This window comes from Ranitomeya variabilis, chromosome 4 (assembly GCF_051348905.1).
Source record: "Ranitomeya variabilis isolate aRanVar5 chromosome 4, aRanVar5.hap1, whole genome shotgun sequence".
NCBI classification, from domain to species: domain Eukaryota; kingdom Metazoa; phylum Chordata; class Amphibia; order Anura; family Dendrobatidae; genus Ranitomeya; species Ranitomeya variabilis.
Genome location: NC_135235.1, coordinates 296,880,414 through 296,899,822, shown reverse-complemented (window position 1 = coordinate 296,899,822; position 19,409 = coordinate 296,880,414). Strand labels below are relative to the sequence as shown.

The following is a 19,409-nucleotide window of genomic DNA, read 5'->3' as shown; positions in this document are numbered from 1 at the left end:
ACTTCATAACTACTATAACTTATTAAACAAAATCAACCATTTCATCCCTTGAATGAAAAACATTTTTAGCTAAAACAAACCTATCTGGTAAGCGGCAGGAATCGCCTCAGGCACCACCTCAAACGCTGCAGCCGACTCCGTGTAAACTGTCACAGGAAGTGACTCACTCACAGCCCAAGGGGGGGCGTGTACTTGTTAACCCTTTCCCGGCGTCCCAGAGAACAGGGCAGGAAACCATTAAACTTGGTCGGCCAGTCAGGGGGCCTCCGGCATATAAAGCTGGGCCCCCGCATTCTCCCCTGGCCTTTCCTTGCCTTTCTCCCCTGGTCTTTCCTTGCCTTTCTCCCCTGGTCTTTCCTCGCCTTTGTCCCCCGGTCTTTCCTCGCCTTTCTCCTCTGGTCTTTCCTTGCCTTTCTCCCCTGGTCTTTCCTTGCCTTTCTCCCCCTGTTTTTATCTCACCTTTTTCCCCCTGGTCTTTCTTCGCCTTTCTCTCCCTGGTCTTTCCTCACCTTTCCCTGCCTGGTCTTTCCTCACCTTTTATGCACCTGGTCTTTCCTCACCTTTTTCCCTTGTTTGTTCCTCACATTTCTCCCCTGGTCTTTCCTCACCTTTCTCCCATGGTCTTTCCTCACCTTTCTCCCCTGGTCTTTCCTAGCCTTTCTCCTCTGGTCTTTCCTTTCCTTTCCTCCGTGGTCTTTCCTTGCCTTTCCTCCGTGATCTTTCCTCGCCTTTATCCCTGGTCTTTCTCGCCTTTCTCCTGTTGTCTTTCCTTGCCTTTCCTCCATGTTCTTTCCTTGCATTTCCTCCATGTTCTTTCCTTGCCTTTCTTCCATGTTCTTTCCTTGCCTTTCTTCCCCTGTTTTTATCTCACCTTTTATCCCCTGGTCTTTCCTCACCTTTTCACCTGGTCTTTACTCACCTATTCCTCCCGGTCTTTCCTAGCTTTCTCCCCTGGTCTTGGATCTCCTATTCCCCTTGGTTAGGCTGTTTTTTTCTTCACAAGTTTTGCTTTGCCGTCTTCTGGATTTTTCGCACCCTTTCCCCTTGGTCATTTTTAACACTTTCACCTTTTATATTTGTTCTAATATTGTCGAAAATTACCTACCTTTGATACAAGGTATCTTCTCTTCTAGGTATTGATGTTAAGAAAGGCAGGGGCAGGTACAGACATACCTGTATGGTTACCTTTGCTCCTCGATACCTATTAATCAATAAATCAAGTCACAAACTTGCCTTTGCACAGAGAGAATTTGCAAGAGGTCAAGTAAGTGTACCCAGAAAAATGCCTTAATACCTGTTACCTGGCACAAACCCTCCAATGCCATCTGACAAGTGTGTCCTCTACTCAGGGCACCAATAATCCCGAGGGTTATATCTCAACTCTGTCCGGCTCAAGTGTTGTCTTCCATTGGCCAAGAAATGATTATGACCAGTTACTGTGTGTGCGCTTAATGGATGTTTCCAACTGTACCTGGTCCGGCGGCTTTGAGGTTAATAAAAATAACTCATTTCATATCAATATGAGGTAAATATCTACAAAATGCTTGATGTCATGTGTCTAATAAATCCATGAGCCTTTGATGCCACCATTTATTGTGTACATGTACGTTACAACCAGCAGTTATATTGGTACACGTACGCCACACCCAAAGACTATCTAGTCACAGGTACGTCACACCCAGATGTTATATAATCACACGTACATCACACCCAGAGTAATATAGAGTAATATAGTCACACCCACCCAGCGGTTATGTGGTCACACCCATGTCACACCCAGAGGTTATATAGTCACACGTACGTCACAAGAAGAGGTTATACCAGTTATGGTGACACGTTCTTCACACCCTGAGGTTCTATAGTCTCGCATACGTCACACTTGTGGGTTTACATAATATCCTACTGTCAGGATCCCGTCTTTGATTCATTACCTTCACTTGCAGAGAATTGAGAGCACAATCTGTGTCCATGACAGTGTACTTCAGTTGTTATCTTGGGTCTTCCTAATTTTCTTTCCTAGGGACACGTTTGGAAAGTGTTACTTTTTGAGGGTGGAAATTACATTGCAAGGCGCCACGTACCGCGTCTCATTCAGTGACACGGATCAGCTGCCTCCTCCATTTCGAGTGGATAATTTCTCTAAGGTAAATGTGAAAGTATGACTTATAATACATGGGAGAAGTTTTCCAATATCCCACAGTTTTCCCGGCCTGGCAAACAACTCGAGAGGGAGTCTAATATGGGGAACCCTGGCAGCGTGTAACGTGCGCACTGTTAGGATCCCGCCGTTCTGGCAATTGTCCCGTGACCACTTCTATGTGACTTCTATACATACCTGTGTCTGTTGCTTTTTCTTCTCTCAATACTGATTTATGTCGTATACATTCTGTTTATGTTGTTGTTATCTACTGTATACCTACAACCCAAGAAGACGGGGAGTTGTAGCTTTATAGCACTAAAGACCCCCAGGATGGAGACCACTGTATCCGCGAACTGAATACACAGTAATCTTATTTGCAGGTGCCGGTTATGTTCATCCAGCATGGCGTCGCCGAGCCTCGGCTGCGGACTGAAGTAAAGGCCTCCAGCTCTCTGGATTACGCCTGGGACGAGCCTATTCTACCATCTTATATAACACTGACGGTGAAAGGAGCCGGCTCTTCAGAGATTGTCTGCAACATGAATGACTTCCAGGACAGCAAGCAGCTTTACTATGAAAATTTCATCTATATTGCTGCCACCTACACATTTTCAGGGTAAGATTATTTGTAGTGATGAGCAAACGTGCTCGGATAAGGTGTTATCTCAGCAAGCTCTGGTGCTAACCGAGTGACTTTGGCGTACCCGAATAATATGTGCGAGTCCCCGCAGCTGTATGTCTCACGGCTATTCTACAGCCGCAATGCAAGCAGGGATTGCCAGTTTATCTGTGTTCTGGTACCCAGGACTTGCATTTCTCATTTATTTCTTTTCTGTGCTTAATTTTCAGCTTGCAAAAAGGAAATGTTCTACCTGCCGCGCAGTCAAAGAATGTGATCTATGCAGAACTGGTCCTGGATGTCCAGCCCAAAACCCTCCGAGTGGTACTGAAGAAGAAGGTATGGGAAGCTAAAATTCACTTTTCTTGTATAATGGTTATGCAAAAATACCCAACATATCTACGTATTTTTTTTTGTGGCATAAATGCCGCTGTTCTGAATTTGGCGGTTTTTCTTTTGATCCTGCGCCTCTCTGTTAGGCCGGCGTCACACTGGCAAGTTTTACGGACGTATGAGTGCAGAAAATACACCTGTAAAATACGCTTAACACACGGCCCAATGAATCTCTGGCCCAGCTCCTATGAGCCGTATTTTACTGATCCGTATTATACGGTCTTCTACGGCCGTACAAAATCGCAGCATGCTGCGTTTGTCACCGTAATGCGCAAAAAAATCGCCAATGAAAGTCTATGGGGGCGAGAAAAATACGGATTACACATGGACCAGCAGTGTGACTTGCGAGAAATACGCAGCGGTGTTAGAGAAAAGCCGTTAATTCAATTGCCAGCTTTTCATTTCTCCTTCACAAACCCGACAGGATATGAGACATGGTTTACATACAGTAAACCATCTCATATCCCTTTTTTTTTTTTTTTTGCATATTCCACACTACTAATGTTAGTAGTGTGTATGTGCAAAATTTGGGCGCTGTAGCTTGTAAAATAAAGGGTTAAATCGCGGAAAAAATTGGCGTGGGCTCCCGCGCAATTTTCTCCGCCAGAGTGGTAAAGCCAGTGACTGAGGGCAGATATTAATAGCCTAGAGAGGGTCCATGGTTATTGGCCCCCCCTGGCTACAAACATCTGCCCCCAGCCACCCCAGAAAAGGCACATCTGGAAGATGCGCCTATTCTGGCACTTGGCCACTCTCTTCCCACTCCCGTGTAGCAGTGGGATATGGGGTAATGAAGGGTTAATGTCACTTTGCTATTGTAAGGTGACATTAAGCCAGATTAATAATGGAGAGGCGTCAATTATGACACCTATCCATTATTAATCCAATAGTACAAAATGGTTAATAAAACACACACATAATTACATAGTACTTTAATGAAATAAAGATAGGGTTTTGTAATATTTTATTATTCTCTTAATCCAGCTGAAGACCCTTGTTCTGTAACAAAGTAAAAATAAAAAATCAACAATATCTCATACCTTCGATGATCAGTCACGTCCCACGAAGTAAATCCATCTGAAGGGGTTAAATCATTTTACAGCCAGGAGCTGTGCTAAAGCACTGCTCGTGGTTGTAAAACCCCGGGAATGAATGGAGTGCAGGGTGACCTGTAGTTACCTTGAGTTGCGGTGAGGCGCCCTCTGGTGGATGTCCTCATATGAACTCGAGCGTGGGAACTTTTACCAGGCTCCAGTTCATGAGGACATCCAGCAGAGGGCGCCTCACCGCAACTCAAGGTAACTACAGGTCACCCTGCACTCCATTCATTCCCGGGGTTTTACAACCACGAGCAGTGCTTTAGCACAGCTCCTGGCTGTAAAATGATTTAACCCCTTCAGATGGATTTACTTCGTGGGACGTGACTGATCATCGGAAGGTATGAGATATTGTTGATTTTTTATTTTTACTTTGTTACAGAACGAGGGTCTTCAGCTGGATTAAGAGAATAATAAAATATTACAACAACCTGTGTCTTTATTTCATTAAAGGACTTTGTAATAATGTGTGTGTGTTTTATTAACCATTTCGTACTGTTGGATTAATAATGGATAGGTGTCATAATTGACGCCTCTCCATTATTAATCTGACTTAATGTCACCTTACAATAGCAAGGTGACATTAACCCTTCATTACCCCATATCCCACCGCTACACGGGAGTGGGAAGAGAGTGGCCAAGTGCCAGAAATAGGCGCATCTTCCAGATGTGCCTTTTCTGGGGTGGCTGGGGGCAGATGTTTGTAGCCAGGGGGGGCCAATAACCATGGACCCTCTCTAGGCTATTAATATCTGCCCTCAGTCACTGGCTTTACCATTCTGGCGGAGAAAATTGCGCGGGAGCCCACGCCAATTCTTTCCGCGATTTAACCCTTTATTTTACAAGCTACAGCGCCCAAATTTTGCACATACATACTACTAACATTAGTAGTGTGGAATATGCAAAAAAAAAGGGATATGAGATGGTTTACTGTATGTAAACCATGTCTCATATCCTGTCGGGTTTGTGAAGGAGAAATGAAAAGCCGGCAATTGAATTACCAGCTTTTCACATATGTGTGTGTCTCAATACTGTATATATGTTTTACCGAACATTTGAGCACATAAATCCATAAGATGTCGGATGTCGGTTTTGCAAGCCTGCGAGAAAATATCGCAATACGGATTACATACGGAGGATGCCATGCGCAAAATACGCTGACACACCCTGCCTACGGATGACATACGGATCACTATTTTGGGGACTTTTCTGCGTATTATGGCCGTAAAAAACGGACCGTATTTACATACACTGAGTGTGACACCGGCCTAAAGGTACCTTCACACTACACGACTTTGCAACGATAGCGATCCGTGACGTTGCAGCGTCCTGGATAGCGATATCGTTGTGATTGACACGCAGCAGCGATCTGGATCCTGCTGTGATATCGCTGGTCGTTGCTGAAAGTTCAGAACTTTATTTGGTCGTCAGATCGGCGTGTATCATCATGTTTGACAGCAAAAGCAACGATGCCAGCAATGTTTTACAATGGTAACCAGGGTAAATATCGGGTTACTAAGCGCAGGGCCGCGCTTAGTAACCCGATATTTACCCTGGTTACCATTGTAAAAGTAAAAAAAAACAAACAGTACATACTCACATTCCGGTGTCTGTCACACGTCCTCCGCCGTCCGCTTCCCGCACTGACTATGAGTGCCGGCCGTAATGTAAAAGCAGAGCACAGCGGTGACGTCACCGCTGTGCTGTGCCTTACGGCCGGCACTCACAGTCAGTGCAGGAAGCAGATGCCGGGGGACGTTACGGACACCGGAATGTAAGTATGTACTGTTTGGTTTTTTTTACATTTACACTGGTAACCAGGGTAACCATCGGGTTACTAAGCGCGGCCCTACGCTTACTAACCCGATGTTTACCCTGGTTACCCGGGGACCTCGACATAGTTGGTCGCTGGAGAGCTGTCTGTGTGACAGCTCTCCAGCGACCACACAGCGACGCTGCAGCGATTGGCATCGTTGTCGATATCGCTGCAGCGTCGCTTAGTGTGAAGGTACCTTTACTAAGATATGGCCCAGTAATTTTTGTATACAAATGTAGTCATTTTATCCAACTGGGTGTTGCACCAAAAAATATCTCCCCCTTAGAGAACTGCCCAGTTGGCTAATGAGACTTAGATTTATATACGGGGAAGAAGGGGCCATATCTCAGGAACGGAGAGGAGCAGGAACATAAAAAACACAATGCCGGATTCAGGAGAACAGCAGCATTTATTCAGGTAAAAAAAAAATTTCACATTTGACAAGTGATAAGAGGTCGTCTTTAAGGGAATCTGCTATAGTGACCTGAATACCATTGACCTAGATGTAATGTCACCCACTAAAATGATTGTCCCAAGTATTGCCCTTCTTTTTTTTTTGCTTCTGGTAATTAGCTTTTTAGTCTTTTGCTGCAATTTCAGCCAGGTTCACACTTAAATTGTGATTAGTGTGTCTCTATGATCAGGAGCCGGGCAAGAGGTCGCAGCTTTGGAGAATGACGGGCAGCGGTATGCTCTGTCATGAAGGATCTTCACCTCCCCATAACCCAAACAAGCTGTCCACTACACGACCGCACGAGTCCTCCTTGGTGCTGGACATCGCAGGACTGGCAGCGGTCACAGACAACCGGTACAGTATCTTAGTCTACAGTGTCTGACAGACACGATCGTACACCAGGGACCCCAGGTTTCCTCCGACACAACCTCTCCATCATCTACTAGTGGCGTGATGGCCATCCATGTGCATGGCTCTGTTCATTCCAGTCTACCGAAGTTACAGAAAGAGCCAATACCGCTTAAAGGGCTTGTGCCATGATCACCCATGATCACTGATGGCGGGTTTAATACTGCAGACTAAAAACATACTGGTAAGTCTTCTAAAGGGGTTTTGCCAAGTAAGCAAGTTACCGTATATACTCGAGTATAAGCCGACCCGAGTATAAGCTGACCCCCCTAATTTTGCCACAAAAAACTGGGAAAACTTGTTGACTCGAGTATAAGCCTAGGGTGGAAAATGCAGCAGGTACCGGTGAATTTCAAAATTAAAAATAGATACTCCATACCGTTCATTATGGCCCCATAGATGCTCCACATAAAGCTGTGCCACATATAATGCTCTGCACCGTTCATTATGGCCCCATAGATGCTCCACATAAAGCTGTGCCATATATAATGCTCTGCACTGTTGCCCCATAGATAGCTGTGCCATATATATAATGCTCTGCACCATTGCCCCATAGCTGTGCCATATATAGTGCTTTGCACCGTTGCCCCATAGCTGTGCCATATAGTGCTCTGCACCGTTGCCCCATAGCTGTGCCATATATATAATGCTCTGCACCGTTGCCCCATAGCTGTGCCATATATATAATGCTCTGCACCGTTGCCCCATAGCTGTGCCATATAGTGCTCTGCACCGTTGCCCCATAGCTGTGCCATATAGTGCTCTGCACCGTTGCCCCATAGCTGTGCCATATAGTGCTCTGCACCATTTCCCCATAGCTGCGCCATATAGTGCTCTGCACCGTTGCCCCATAGCTGTGCCATATATATAATGCTCTGCACCGTTGCCCCATAGCTGTGCCATATATATAATGCTCTGCACTGTTGCCCCATAGCTGTGCCATATAGTGCCTGCACCGTTGCCCCATAGCTGTGCCATATAGTGCTCTGCACCGTTGCCCCATAGCTGTGCCATATAGTGCTCTGCACCGTTGCCCCATAGCTGTGCCATATAGTGCTCTGCACCGTTGCCCCATAGCTGCGCCATATATATAGTGCTCTGCACCGTTGCCCCATAGCTGTGCCATATATATAATGCTCTGCACCATTGCCCCATAGCTGTGCCATATAGTGCTCTGCACCGTTGCCCCATAGCTGTGCCATATATATAATGCTCTGCACCGTTGCCCCATAGCTGCGCCATATAGTGCTCTGCACCGTTGCCCCATAGCTGTGCCATATATATAATGCTCTGCACCGTTGCCCCATAGCTGTGCCATATATATAATGCTCTGCACCGTTGCCCCATAGCTGTGCCATATAGTGTTCTGCACCGTTCATTATTGCCCCATAGCTGTGCCATATAGTGCTCTGCACCGTTGCCCCATAGCTGTGCCATATAGTGCTCTGCACCGTTGCCCCATAGCTGTGCCATATAGTGCTCTGCACCGTTGCCCCATAGCTGTGCCATATAGTGCTCTGCACCGTTGCCCCATAGCTGTGCCATATAGTGCTCTGCAACGTTGCCCCATAGCTGTGCCATATAGTGCTCTGCACCGTTGCCCCATAGCTGTGCCATATAGTGCTCTGCACCGTTGCCCCATAGATACTCCACATAAAGCTGTGCTGCTGCTGCAATAAAAAAAAAAAAACACATACTCACCTCTCTTGCCTGCAGCTCCTCAGCGTCCCGTCCCGGCGTCTCTCCGCACTGACTGATCAGGCAGAGGGCGGCGCGCACACTATATGCGTCATCGCGCCCTCTGACCTGCACAGTCAGTGCGGAGAGAGAGACGCCGGGAAGACAGAGCGGCGCCCGGCGGGTGGAACAAGGGAAGGTAAATATGCGATACTTACCTGCTCCCGGCGTCCCTGGCTCCTTCTCCCGGACAGCTGGTCTTCGGTGCCGCAGCCTCTTCCTCTATCAGCGGTCACCAGCACCGCTGATTAGAGAAATGAATAGGCGGCTCCGCCCCTATGGGAGGTGGAGCAGCCTATTCATTTCTCTAATGAGCAGTCCCACGTGACCGCTCAGGGGAAGAGCTGCGGCACCCGGAGACCGTGGGACGGGCAGGGGGAGCGTCAGGAACGCCGGAACTAGGTGAGTATATGACAGTCCTCACCCGCCGACCCCACCACCGATCATGACTCGAGTATAAGCCGAGAGGGGCACTTTCAGCCCAAAAATTTGGGCTGAAAATCTCGGCTTATACTCGAGTATATACGGTATCCCTTATTGGTAGAATAGGGGATAACTTATTGATCACTTTAGAGTCCAAAGGGCCAGCTTCTGGAGGGCCCTGTCTGACTGAAAGTGAGGTTGTGCCCCCCACACTTGGTATAATGATCCACACAGCTCTCCACACATAATATAAGGGTCCTCACCGCCCCCTATACACAGTATGATTCCCCACACAGTCCTCCATACAGTATGATGGCCATTACAGCCCCGCTGCCCCCCACATGCTATGATGGTCCTCACAGCCTCCCTATACACAGTATGATCCCCCACACACAGCCCTCCATACAGTATGATGGCAACCAAAGCCGCCCACACGTGCTATGACGGTCCTCACAGCCCCCTATACACAGTATGATTCCCCACACACAGCCCTCCATATCGTATGATGGCCACCACAACCCCCACACAAGCTATTATGATCCTCACTGTCCCCTATACACAGTATGATCCCCCACACACCGCGCCCCCATACAGTATGATGGCTCCACAGCCCCCCACACATGCTATAATGGTCTTCACAGCCTCCCTATACACAGTCTGATCCTTTACACACAGCCTTCCATACAGTATGATGGCTGCCACAGCACCCCACATGCTATGATATTCCTCACAGCCTCCCTATATACAGTATGATTCCCCACACACAGCCCTCCATACAGTATGGTGGCCCCCACAACCCCCACACATGCGATGATGGTCCTCACAGCCTCCCTATACACCGTCTGATCCTGTACACACAGCCTTCCATACAGTATGATGGTTCTCACAGCCCCCTATACACAGTATGATCCCCCACACACAGCCCTTCATACAGTATGATGGCCATCACAGCCCCCCACATGCAATGATGGTCCTCACAGCCCCCTATACACAGTATGATCCCCCACACACAGCCGTCCATACAGTATGATGGCCATCACATCCCCCTACATGGGATGATGATCCTCACAACCCCCCTATACACAGTATGATTCCCCACACACAGTCCTCCACAGGCTCCCACACATTCACCCCAAAAATGGTTGACAATCAGGGAAAAGAAAAATGCCGTACTTGTCCTTCTCCCATTCTCCTGGTGCTCTGTTCCAATCTTTTTGTGCACTGATGCTTCTCACAGCAGACACGATGACATCGAGTCTCACAGCCTGAATGGAGGAAAAAGGAGCTGGCAGCTCCCTGCTCCACCACTATATTCACCATTACTTATTTGGTAAAAACCCTTTAATGACTTATCAGTATGTTATTAAACTGCAGTGTGAAATCAGACATGGAAGTGCCACACGTGGATACTGCTAGGTCACACTATGGGACGTACTGAAAATCATATGTGCTAACCTCAGTTCTGCCATACTGTTCACAAAATATATCCTATTTTTCGGGAGATTTTGCTTGAAAGTATCAAGCAAACTCTGGACCTCAGTCCTGCATTAGCCGCATATTTCGTTATATTCTTAGGTATGAACCACTGATGTTGCGGAAGCCAGATCGCCGACGAAGCACCACACAGACATGGTGTTTTCGAGATGGAAAATTAAGCTGCAGTTTACCCGGATTGGTCGTCCAGGTCAGTTTGTAAAAGTGTAAATGTAACAATATCTACCACCCTGGGTACTTATCGGATTCACAAAATACTGCCTTGATGCCGCGTTCATTTGCAGCCATCCTTATCTGCTTGTTTTTAGGGAAGAAATGGGGTTTCCGGATTATTCGATGGAGCGGAGGTTGTGCTCGGACCCGATGCTACGTTAGAACATATGGGATCTGTCCCCAGAGAACAGCAGTTTATAAACCAGAAGATGAGGCCGGGGTCTGGGGTGCTGTCCGTCAGGGTTATCCCTGATGGGCCGACCAGAGTTTTACAGGTACGTGTCAGCAATTTAATACGATGACATTTAATATGACGGTACTAGATCACTGCTATGGGGCTTGCACATTGCATATTGGGCCAGCCATCTACTTCGGTACACCCTGAAATTTCAGAGACCCCCGCACCCATTGATTTATATAACATTCTAAATGGGATTTGCACCAGGGCCAACCAATGATATTGATACCCTAAATGTAGTTACTTAATAAAAAATAAATAAAGTGCCAGATGTTACTCCAGGCACGTCGTCCCTTCTTACATGGGCTCTTACCATCCCAGCCTCTGCCACACTGGCTCAATTCGTACCTTGGCATTCTACTATTCGGTTTTCTTTGGATATTCTGCACCTTGTTGCACGGGTTTTATGGTTTTATGCCCGACTGGTAGTCCTTTCTGATAAAGGTTGCCATCCCAGTTCACGGACTGGCCATAGCGGCAGCTAAAATCCCAATGGCTACAGCTTCATCGATCAAAATCTTGTGGTCATTCTCAAATCATAGATGAGCAGCGATGCAGTGACAGCCGCACTGTTGGGTTTTTAACACCAGCATAGTCCTGCTGTCCCGTGCTTGAATATAATATAATATATATATATATATATATATATATATATATATATATATATATATATATATATATATATATATATATATATATAATTTTGTAGGAATAGATTACTTCCTATACCGCCCACTCCATGTGGCTGACATAGTGGAAGTCATATAGTTTGAGTTGTGCATCAGCTTTCATCAGTTTTCCATTTCCAGATTACGGACTTTCAGCAGCGCAGAGCCGAGCGTCTTTCAAGTGAAATTGATGACCTTAAACAATTGGAGATGAAAAAATTCAAGAGTCCCGAGATAGAGCAAGAATTAGAGGTTTGTGTGAGGTCACCATATGGCAGACCTTTTTTCTTATTTTCTACGGGCAGTGCAGCTACATCTCTTTCTGGGTACGTTTTTCTTGTTTTTTAGGTGGTTGTAAAGTTACAGGATGGAATTGGTATTTCGCTGAACAATAAACTCCCAGAGGAGCTGGTGTTCGCAAGTTTCGGGGGCATTAATATTCAGTACATGCATCAAGCCTCCAATCAAGTGCTGGAGCTCCATATACAGAACGTTCAGGTACTGAACTGAGAGACTACGTCTCAAAAAGAGGTGTAAACATAAAAAACGGAACTCTAAAAAAGATGTTTGTGGACGAATAACTAACTATAAAAGAAAAAATATGTTCTTCCAATGCTCTTCTGTATTGGCAGGATTGTATTTCAGGAGATAAATAACAAAATACTGACTGGCACTTCCAAGCGTATGTGAATAGGTGCATACTAGGAGCAGCCACCTTCGTATATAATATACAAAAGAGGTTGCATTCTGTTGTGCTAAAGCATGTGGACATGGAATATATGAAATATGAATAACAATACTGCTCTGGATAATGAGAAAAATTTAGACGCTTGGCACATAATTTGGCCAATTCTTGCATGCCCAGCAACCAACAACAAGGTGGAATCATGCAGCATGATACCACCTTGTCGTTGGTTGCTGGGCATGCATGAATTGGCCAAATTATGTGTATTTCAGGAGCTGCATCCTGAAGGAGGAATATCATTAGTAGCATTATAGCATATGCCCTACCAAGAGGACTCTCCACACCAAGCAGCTCAGTCCAAGTCAGTGCTCTATGGACAGGAATTGTGCAGATTTCCTTACCCTCTAAGATCCCAGGCTCGGCTTATGATTTGTCAGCCTGGTGAGACGTCACCTGTACGCTGCACAGATGACGTCAGGCCAGGTCGGCAAATCAAACACTGCACCAGGGAACCCAGAAGATCAGGAAGTTTGTGAAGCTTCTGTCCCTTGCCAGAGAGTACTGACCTGGACCATGAACTGGAGATGCACGACGCGATCCGCTCATCTGTAGTCTCATGATTGCCTATAATTGTTGGGTTCTAATGACGAAAATGTCTCTGGTCATTTTACACCTGCTGTATATTCAACTTTTAACTATGCTTTTTGTCATAGGTTGATAACCAGTTGATTGGCACCACTCAGCCAGCCATGCTCTTTGTAACCCCTAAGAGCATTGAAACTGAAGAGATGGAGTCGGGGCCTGCAATACAGGTCAATGCAGTGAAAGTGCCCAGCAAGAACGCACTTACTGACCTGTACAAGGTGAGGAGGAACATTTTTTAAGGTGGCACTGTCAGGTCTCATATCTTAGGCTACTTTCACACTAGCGTTGTTTGCTGTCCGTCAAAATGCGTCGTTTTGGAGAAAAAACGCATCCTGCAAAGTTTCCCGCAGGATGCGTTTTTTCTCCATACACTTGCATTAGCAACGCATTGCGACGGATTGCCACACGTCGCATCCGTCGTGCGACGGATGCGTCGTGTTTTGAGGACCGTCGGCACAAAAAAAGTTACATGTAATGTTTTTTTGTGCTTCGAGTCCGCCATTTTCGACCGCGCATGCGCGGCAGGAACTCCGCCCCCTCCTCCCCGGAACTCACAATGGGCAGCGGATGCATTGTAAAACTGCATCCGCTGCCCACGTCGTGCATAATTAACACACGGTACGTCGGGCCGACGGTTTGCGACGGCCCATATCGACGGACTAGTGTGAAAGTAGCCTTAGGCAGTATAGTACAAAAGGGGAGATTGCAACACATGCTGAGTTCAAGAATATGCTATTTTATTTTATCCATTTCCGTTATTTTATGTAAAATAAACTGTCTTTGCCAAGGCTAATTCAAAAAGACTGTGAGTCCTGCTTCCCCGGCTCACTCGTAGAAAGAGCCTGTGAGTCCTGCTTCCCCGGCTCACTTCCGGTGAGTTCTGATATCAAAGCAGGGTAGGGGCGGCTATTAATTATCTGAGCCCCCCCCTGGGGGGTGGGACCTTTTATCTTATAAGCAGGCAGCGGGTGCCATAACTGGTTTATTCACTGACTGTGGTGGACCGCCACATGGGAATATCTATTTTGTTGGATGGTATACAGCCACTGCGTATACCTTGAACTTTTTGGACATTTGAGTATACTATGCTCATGGATTTCTGAAACTCCCCTGATGAATCTCCGTGATCGGAGAAGAAACGCGTTGGGAGGCGTTGAATACATTACATATGGTGGGGGGTGTCCGTAGTAGGGCTCATTCGGGCCTGTCCTTGTAAGGACAGGAGTTATTACTGGGGCACGACAGGGGAGTAGGAAAAAGGTCCCCGTCCCCTTCATTCACTGCTCTACAACCACTGGACCCACCCCGGGACCCCCTTTCATCTATGTTGGTACCCCTTGTCCGCAATTGGTGAGATTCAACCAGTTTTTTATATTGTGCACAGTTTTCGGCGTGAGCACCTTATTTTGTTATGTACTGTTTGTCCATTTTAATATTATTAGTAAAGGTTATGTTTTAATTTATGGGTTATACTCTTCCAGCTGAGATTAGTTGTTTACCCTAAGAGTTGTGCAACAGTCTGGTATATCCAAGCTGCAGCTGCTGATTTTTCCCCGGCTCACTCGTAGAAAGAGCCTGTGAGTCCTGCTTCCCCGGCTCACTCATAGGGAAAGCCTGTGAGTCCTGCTTCCCCAGCTTACTCGTAGAGAAAGCCTGTGAGTCCTGCTTCCCAGCTCACTCATAGAGAGAGGCTGTGAGTCCTGCTTCCCCAGCTCACTCGTAGAGAAAGCCTGTGAGTCCTGCTTCCCAGCTCACTCATAGAGCGAGGCTGTGAGTCCTGCTTCCCCAGCTCACTCATAGAGAAAGCCTGTGAGTCCTGCTTCCCAGCTCACTCATAGAGAGAGGCTGTGAGTCCTGCTTCCCCAGCTCACTCGTAGAGAAAGCCTGTGAGTCCTGCTTCCCCGGCTCACTTGTAGAGGAAGCCTGTGTGTCCTGCTTCCCTGGCTCACTTGTAGAGGAAGCCTGTGTGTCCTGCTTCCCCGGCTCACTCGTAGAGAAAGCCTGTGAGTCCTGCTTCCCCGGCTCACTTGTAGAGGAAGCCTGTGTGTCCTGCTTCCCCGGCTCACTCGTAGAGAAAGCCCGTGAGTCCTGCTTTCTCCACCCATAGTCAATGACAGCTCTCTTTTTCAGGTTCTGATTTAAAGGGATTGTCCAGTCTTAGCTGATACTCTATTTGACTGCTGACACTGTCACCGTTCTCCTCTATTCCCTGTGCGCGCGTGCAGTCATGTGACCCTTTGCTTTCAGTCTCATGCCAACTAGACGCCCCTCAGCTTGTCAATGTTTAGCGGAGGAGAGTCTAGTCGTCACATGACCGCAAGTATGTAAATCATATGCATATAGTCACATGAACGCCAACCCCCGCTGGAAATGCAGGGGAATTGTAGCAGTGTGCAGTCACATAGTGATAGCAGGCATTTCTTCTGAGATCGGACAATTGGCATTTACTCTGCAATTTATGTAGAAAATCCTTACTTTGTATGGTCTTGAATAAACTAATTTAAATAATTTAAATTTTGTCTCGTCAAACACTCAGATCAATAACTTATTTTTTTTATATATATAGCACCTGCTGATCACGGCTCAGAGATTCACGGTGCAGATCGAGGAGAAGTTGCTCCTCAAACTGCTCAGCTATTTTGGCTTTGGAAAATCCGAAACAGGTATGATATAATGTGATATTATGTATACCCCTCCTCGCGCCATGGAATAAATGGCGCTATAATAATAAATCATAATAATCCGTTACAACAGCTGCACACATCCCAGATCTTTATTTACTCCTCTGTAAATGGGAGAAGCTGGGAACAAGGTTTATCCTTTGTGCAAAATTAGGCACAACTCCACCAGGGGGCGCACAAGACTCATGTAGCTGAAATAAGCCCCCTGCAGCCTGTGGACTAACGGGAGGGGTGTCACCGGGAGCGCTGGGCAAATATAGACGTTCACTAGTGGAGCGCTGGTGTCGGAATATGGCAGTGATATTTCCTGTCCTGGGCTCCTAGAATCTCTATTATGATCTCATTATGATAGGCAGCAAATGAGTAATCGCTTCTTAAACTTGATGTATCGGGAGTATGATAAGGCAGAATGACGACCAGTTTGGAGCATCTCCAAGGAGCCGGTCCTGCGGGGGGTGTCCATGGCATGCTTGTAGGATATAGAACCAGTGAACTGGCAATGTGGAGCGGAAAGGTGTCACTGAGTCCGATCCATAGGGCCGAATCTTGCAAGTTCTAGGCCTTCAATGTCTGGTTGTCAAAGGTCAGGTGGAGTCCAATCCTCGCCGGGTCCCTGCTGTTCCGGAGGCCCCTGGTTGGACTATGTGGCCGGCGTATGTATGAGTGATCCCAGCATCTCTAGAGTTGGCCCTTTAAAGAGTTGGTCCTTTAAAGCGTCGCCATTGGTAGCCGGGGAACATACAGGAGCTGGCACCACCATGATTGGCGCAAATAAAGATCTATTCATGGCATTGTGTAAATGACGGCATTCACAGGAAGGCCCCCGACATCAGACACTAACGTTCTCCCTGAACTCGTACATTTATCAACTACCAACTCCATTGATCTTCATGAGAAAGCCGGTGTGATTCTGTTGCAGGGGTTTTTTTTGTTCAGACTTCGCTTTATTAGAGACCTAGAAAATGGTGCATTCTGATCATTGCTGCAGATAACCCGCGCTTTAGACGGTCATTAGTCTTTTTGCCCTGACAGCCGAGAAGGGAAATCTGTCTATTGAGACAATCGGCCCACTGTTGCATTGACTTATCGGACAATAGGACCGGCCTTTGTGATGCAGAGGAGATTGCCGGGTAAAATGGAGCCGGTTTTCATTAGTTCTTCGGTGAATGGTTGCTTCTGGAGCCACTGATTTGCTTCTGATCAGTTGTTTAAAGGGGATTCGCACTCATTCTTTTCCCAGGTTTCACTCTGTGGAACACCTAAAAAAAAAAAAGAAAAAAAAAGTTTCATTCTATGGAAATCTCCAATAACGTGCCCATTATAAAGCTTACAGATTAGCGTTATAGTGTCTCACTTTTTCAGAAAGTGATTTGTCCCACCATTCATTGTGTAGATAGTAAAAAATGAACATTATTGCCTTTTATACGCCGTAATCCAGTGAAAAATTAGGACATTTCCTTGATTAGCATGGCACCACCTGGTGGTCAAAGTGTACGGCAATGTGCACATCCACCTAATGAGCAGAGTGTTGGTGGACACACATGCTCAGTCCGCACCCAACAGCATAGTAATTGTCTGTTCACAGCAGAAAAGCCAATAGAAGTAACTTTCTGCCTGCTTCTCAGGGCAGGAGCACAGCTATAACGGTAAGAATGGACTTGGCTCACAGGTGAGGTAAGAAGGGAGTATCGGCTGCCAGAGGGGGAAGGAAACTGACAAAAAAAATCATAAATTTCTGGACAAGGCCAAAATTATACAGATATAACCATAAAAAAGAATTGACCCCTAAAATTAACTTTTATTTATTTATCTAAAAGCATACAAACATATTGCCCGATAGATACATGTGATTGCAGACAATACCAGGTCACCAAACTATTACCAGGAGGTAGGTGTGTGATCCTAATAGATCCCTATCCCATCCTAAGATCTCTCCCCTCCTTACAGCGGAGGTCGGCACCCTAATTTGTACTCCATGGCGCCCCCGCTCAACGTCAGTGTCCCTACTCACCCTATTGCACCCTGGCCCAAAGTGAAGACATACAGTTGTGCTCAAAAGTTTACATACCCCGGCAGAATTTTTGCTTTCTTGGCCTTTTTTCAGAGAAGATGAATGATAACATCAAAACTTTTTCTCCACTCATGGTTAGTGGTTGGGTGAAGCCATTTATCGTCAAACTACTGTGTTTTCTCATAGCACTTGAGCACGCTGAAGACAGTCGGATAACACCTGAGCATGCTCAGATAACACCTTATCCGAACACGTTCACTCATCACTAGTTAGTATCAAAAATCCTCTCTTTTTTGCGCTCATATTCAACACTTAATAAATACACGTTTGGAAAGTTTTGAGTTTGTTTCCATTTTTGCATCATTTCTATATCACTAACATGTCTGTCCATCCTGCAATTTCCGTAATTCCACGACTTTTCCTTCTTGGTGCTGCAATTGAGGAGTATATAGACAAGGTAAATGTCAGCCAGGTATATTAAGAAATGAATCAAAGCATAATTTTCAACCTAGTCAGCTTAACAAAAATGGAGACTGCTTGTATCCCAGTGTATTTTTGTGACCATTGGGTCACAGTAAATGCACCGAGCCCCCTCGCTTCGCTCTGGTCTTGGATGCAGCTTGATGTCCGCCTCCTGCTCAGGAAAACTATCTGTCCCAGATCTCAGTCCAGGTTTTGTTTTTGTCTTTGCAAAATCTTGCTGGCACAACAACCCCCCTCTGCCCAGCCTCAACACTGAAGGCATCTGCCAGTCACTTGTCATCCATACGGCGATGGTCAGATTCTTATGCATGGGGGGCCGAGTATACTGAGTCGTTCTCTGTATAGAATTTTCCATTAGTGTCTGATGTTGATATCTTAAAGGAATGGCTCATAAATTGGGGAGAAAATGAGCTTTCATTGTGTTGTTAGGAAGAAAATGAAACAGGACCCTAGTGATAAGGAACCCGTCCTGTCCGGATAGTCTCATTATCATCGCTGAAGCACAAGAATTTCTCCTAGGGTTTTACCATAATGGCACAGCGCTCCGTGCCGCACCAGCACTTTCCTGCTTTTGTGGAGCTGCGACTGACGTTAGCGCAGCACAATAGATAGAAAAAGGTGAAAAGTGCACGCTGTAGCGGAGGGGACTGCGGATCATGAGATAGGGGCATTATTGAAGCCCTTACAAGTTGTTATTTAGCCCAGACATTCTGCTAAGCCGGGGTTCTGGCAGGACTTGAATAGCGAGAGTGCAGAACAGATTGCATAATGCTGTCATTGAATGCCCGGGGCAGGCTGGGAGGAAAGCTGTTCAGGGGAATGGGGGGGGGGGGAATCAGCTTAGTCGATTAATTAGCCAGCACATCACAATGCCTCGCTCAGCACTTTGCCAACAGCACCGCTGAAGAATTAAAAGCTGCAGGACGCAATCACACATCCAGAATAAGTGTATGATCTGGTGAGGTTAGGAGAGAAACCTGTATATATGGGGTATTCAGGCTTCTAATGATGCCTCCGCCACGATCGCAGCTTCTCTAACCTCTGCCGTTAGATGGGGGTCATATATTCTTAGTCGACCAGGTAATGCAAGTAGGCTATTACTATTAGTTCCAGTTCTCTGTACTGGGGTGACCTCTGTGACGTCGTCAATATACCCTAACCGGTTATATGGAAAGGGTTTGTGTAGGTGGAGCGATCCCGTTAA

The 19,409-nt window shown here is 46.4% G+C and overlaps 1 protein-coding gene across 2 annotated transcripts in view; it reads left to right on the top strand.

Moving 5' to 3' along the window:
* VPS13D (vacuolar protein sorting 13 homolog D) overlaps positions 1-19,409 on the top strand; it is a 280,917-nt gene that overhangs the window by 163,808 nt on the left and 97,700 nt on the right. For both annotated transcript variants that reach the window (XM_077250276.1, XM_077250275.1), the window contains 12 exons: positions 1,134-1,264; positions 1,350-1,525; positions 2,021-2,144; positions 2,521-2,756; positions 2,990-3,098; positions 6,710-6,873; positions 10,663-10,771; positions 10,890-11,069; positions 11,842-11,952; positions 12,049-12,198; positions 13,099-13,248; positions 15,597-15,693. In XM_077250276.1, the coding sequence (XP_077106391.1) occupies positions 1,134-1,264; positions 1,350-1,525; positions 2,021-2,144; positions 2,521-2,756; positions 2,990-3,098; positions 6,710-6,873; positions 10,663-10,771; positions 10,890-11,069; positions 11,842-11,952; positions 12,049-12,198; positions 13,099-13,248; positions 15,597-15,693 (1,737 nt within the window). The remainder of the gene's footprint in view (positions 1-1,133; positions 1,265-1,349; positions 1,526-2,020; positions 2,145-2,520; positions 2,757-2,989; positions 3,099-6,709; positions 6,874-10,662; positions 10,772-10,889; positions 11,070-11,841; positions 11,953-12,048; positions 12,199-13,098; positions 13,249-15,596; positions 15,694-19,409) is intronic.